Raw genomic sequence first — 3,586 nt, 5'->3', positions numbered from 1 at the left:
AACTCCTATCAGATTAATAGTCCCCCCCCCTGCAGATATATTAGAATCTGTCCTTAAATTACAGCCAAACCCATTTACACAGTAACAGATTAAAACCTTTAGATAAATCAAACATTACCGCCACATATCTGACTCTATAACCATTAAAACAACTATTTTCATTCATTTCAGACGGAACTATTCACAGACTGGATTATATTAAACTGAACTTCCAATTTTCACCACTGTTCTGCAGCAAGTAACATTTCCTCTGATCACGGAGCAAATCCCGATGATGAGACATTTGTTCTTTCAATCAACCGTTCCATTGTAGATGTAGCTTCATGTTTTGGATCATCTTTTTGTTGGAAGATAAATCTTCCCATTCTCTGGTCTTCTACAGACTCCAGCAAATTTTCTTCCAGGATGCTTCTGTATGTGGCTCCATCCATTTTCCCTTTCCCTGCTGAAGAAAAGCAGGCCTAGATCATGATGCTGCCACCTCCATGTTTCACAGTGGGGATGGTGTATTCAGGGTGATCCAATGTGTTGCTTTTATGCCCTACAAGTGCAATGAATTGCTCCTGTAGTGGTTTTTAATGAGCTGAATAAAGACAAATGCTGAGTATTTTTAAAGGAGAACATTTTGTTAAATATATTACACCAATTCCAACACTTAAATTGATTGCTTTATATCATAAAAGTGATTTGATAATGAATAGATCGTGCTCCAGAACAGCTAATCTATGTTGACTAAATAAAGCTGCTTTGCACATCCAGCATCCAGCAGGCTGAGGTAGTATAACAGCCCAAACAAAGTAAAAAAAACAAAACAAAAAAAAACTAAAAATCAATGCAGATCAATGCATTCTGTGGAGTTGTAGAAACTTAGACAGAGGCAGCCCTTGCAAGGAAGGACTCAGGTTTATTTTTACGTCTGCAGACGGAGAGACAGCACTCCTGTGAGTGAGCGGAGCTCTGACTGGGGTAGCTTCAGCCACCAAATATACATACAAACTCCCAACACACACTCCCAGGGAAACCATCCCCACCCCACCAAGAACATTTCCTGTTATGTTAATATATCTTTCACTGACCAGATGAAACATTTCACAACAGTTGTCTTCCTTTTCATGCCATGAGGGACTCTGAGGAAGCCTTAAGCACTTTTATCTTTCCTGGCCTTCATTTCAGCCCTATTAAGCTCAGGAAAGACATACTTTGATATTTCATTCCACAATTCCCTGAGCATTCTTGTGCGCTAGCAGTGCACTATTGCACAAGCGTGCAGCTGGGAGGGAACACTGGTTTTCACCATGTTGAGTTAAATAAAGTTGTAAAACAGCAAAACTTTGACCCGGCTCAGTCTGAAATTGACTCAGTCCAGCTTTGCTGGATGGAGCCAAACTACAGCAGCTTAGATGATGTTCTTAGATAAGTGATAGTTACTGGTTACCTTCCCTCTGTTCTAGAAAGCACCAGAAATTCTCTAGACTCAGTATTTCTGTTGACAGGAAGCTGCTGCAGGAAGTTATCCAGCTGTTGCTAATGGTTGATGCAGAGCTTTGCACTTTCATTTATTAAAGGTGTTTTCTAACCTTTTCCTCATGACTGATGCTACATAATTTAAGCTTTTCTCCTTCATCTCCCTGACTGGTTTACTATTAAATACCCGTTTGTCTTTTATTAATAAAGCAGCTGTTGTGTTGATTGGATCTGTGTGTCCTGCAGGTTCGTGTGTCCTGGTCCAGGTGTGTTCCAGTGCTCTGTGACAGATCTGGTGTTTGCTATGACTCAGGAGGCTGACCTGCAGTATAGGTCCATCCAATGGGACAGGAACCTCCTTCATCCAGCGGGCAGGATCCCTGCAGGGCCGCTGTACCATGTGAGATGTTCTAAGAAGGCCGTCTGTCGGATCCACCTCCCACACTGTGAAACACAGAGTGGTGAGTTACTGGAAAGGCAAACACCACTTTCTGTCCTGAACCCATTGAATTCTGGGAGGAGATGAAAGATCTTCATCTCACAATTTCTGACATCTGGGGTTTTTCTGCTTATTGCAGTCTGGTGTCAAATGTGTTGAAGTTTTTGATAATTTAGTCGAACTTAAATAAAACGTGAGTGACTCCTGTTGTTTTTTAAAAAAAAGGTTGAAATTATGATTATTTCAGGCTAAAGATGTAAAGGATGTCAGATAAATATTACTCCTTTAAAACCTGCTGGAGAAACATTTCTGTTAAAGATTGAATTCTGATTCCATGAAGAAGCAACATTTGTTTAGATTTCTGCCATTTCTGCATTAAACTACATGAAAACATGGAAAATATGAAACCAGATTATTCGTCTGTATCTTCAGTGTCGTCCATCAAAGGCCTGCTGTCTGTCGTTCACATTTCTAATGATGATGAGGATGGGATGAGCATCCTTCAGCCGATGAAGATCACTGCCTCTCATGTTATCGTGGAGGTCTCTGGTCTCTCTGCCTTTGGGCTGGTTTGGGATTACCTAAAGAGGTTCATGGAGAGAAAAGATCCGGTTTTAAGCCAAATCCTGCTGTACCTCGGACCAATGACCTCTAGAGCTCAGAACCAGAAGCTCTATGTGTTTCTGCTGCCCAGGAACATCCCAAAAGAAGAGGTGAGGATTCCTCTGATGCTGGATCTTCCAGCCAAGAAATGAGTGAAAGCTGAAGCTGGTAAAAGCAGAAAAACAGGAGCCATTGCAGCATGACTGTGGGTTTAAAAATTAGAAGCAATATTTATGGTTATTTAGCATATTATAAGAGCAATATTAGTATTTCCAAGTCATTTTTTTTTATCTATGACATTCATTCATTCATAAAAATCTTGCTTTGTTAAATAAATAGTTCGTTTGGAGATAAATATTTTTTTTAACAAACTAAATATTTAATTTGCAAACCAAATATTTATTTAACAAACTAAATATTTAAATTGCAAACCAAATATTTATTTAAAAAACTAAATATTTAATTTGCAAACTAAATATTTATTTTAAATTCAGTTCAGTTTATTTATATAGCAGCAATTCACATCATGTCATGTTAGGTCACTTTCCAGTTCACTAGATCAGCCAGTCAGATTGATTCAAAGTTTTCTACGTAAGGAAAACCAGTTGAATGCATCGACTCATTGACTCTTTAGCAATCCCTCACACTAAGCATGCTTGTAGCGACAGTGGAGAGGAAAAAACAGGATGGAGTCACAGCCTAACAGGAACAGACCAGATGAAGCTACTATGAGAAAAAGCAGAGAGAGCAGAACGTTAGAGATTGAACAAACAGATTCTGCGGAGTGGGAGAATAGAGATAGAATGAAGCAGAATGATGATATAGGAGTCCCTATGTCCTCCAGCAGTCTAAGCCTATAGCAGCATAACTATAGAGATAGCTCAGGATAACCTGAGCAACTCTAACTATAAGCTTTATCAAAAAGGAAAGTTTTAAGCCTAGCCTTAAAAGTAGACAGGGTGTCTGCCTCACGGACAAAAACTGGAGAGGAGCCTGATAACTAAAAGATCTGCCACCAATTCTATTTTTAGAAATTCTACAGTAAGAACAACTAGTAAACCTGCAGATTGAGAGCGAAGT

The 3,586-nt window shown here is 39.3% G+C and overlaps 1 protein-coding gene across 1 annotated transcript in view; it reads left to right on the top strand.

Moving 5' to 3' along the window:
- Positions 1-1,710: 1,710 nt before the first annotated feature.
- The window catches only part of LOC107105035 (NACHT, LRR and PYD domains-containing protein 1a-like), a gene marked incomplete at its 5' end in the record, with an annotated part of 37,849 nt that continues 35,973 nt past the window's right edge, over positions 1,711-3,586 (top strand). Inside the window, 2 exons of the mRNA XM_015405155.1 lie at positions 1,711-1,925; positions 2,336-2,616. Coding sequence (XP_015260641.1) covers positions 1,711-1,925; positions 2,336-2,616 — 496 coding nt within the window. The remainder of the gene's footprint in view (positions 1,926-2,335; positions 2,617-3,586) is intronic.

This window comes from Cyprinodon variegatus, unplaced genomic scaffold (genome assembly GCF_000732505.1).
Source record: "Cyprinodon variegatus isolate N-32 unplaced genomic scaffold, C_variegatus-1.0 Scaffold2018, whole genome shotgun sequence".
Lineage (NCBI taxonomy): Eukaryota > Metazoa > Chordata > Actinopteri > Cyprinodontiformes > Cyprinodontidae > Cyprinodon > Cyprinodon variegatus.
This window is presented reverse-complemented; position numbering and strand designations above follow the sequence as displayed.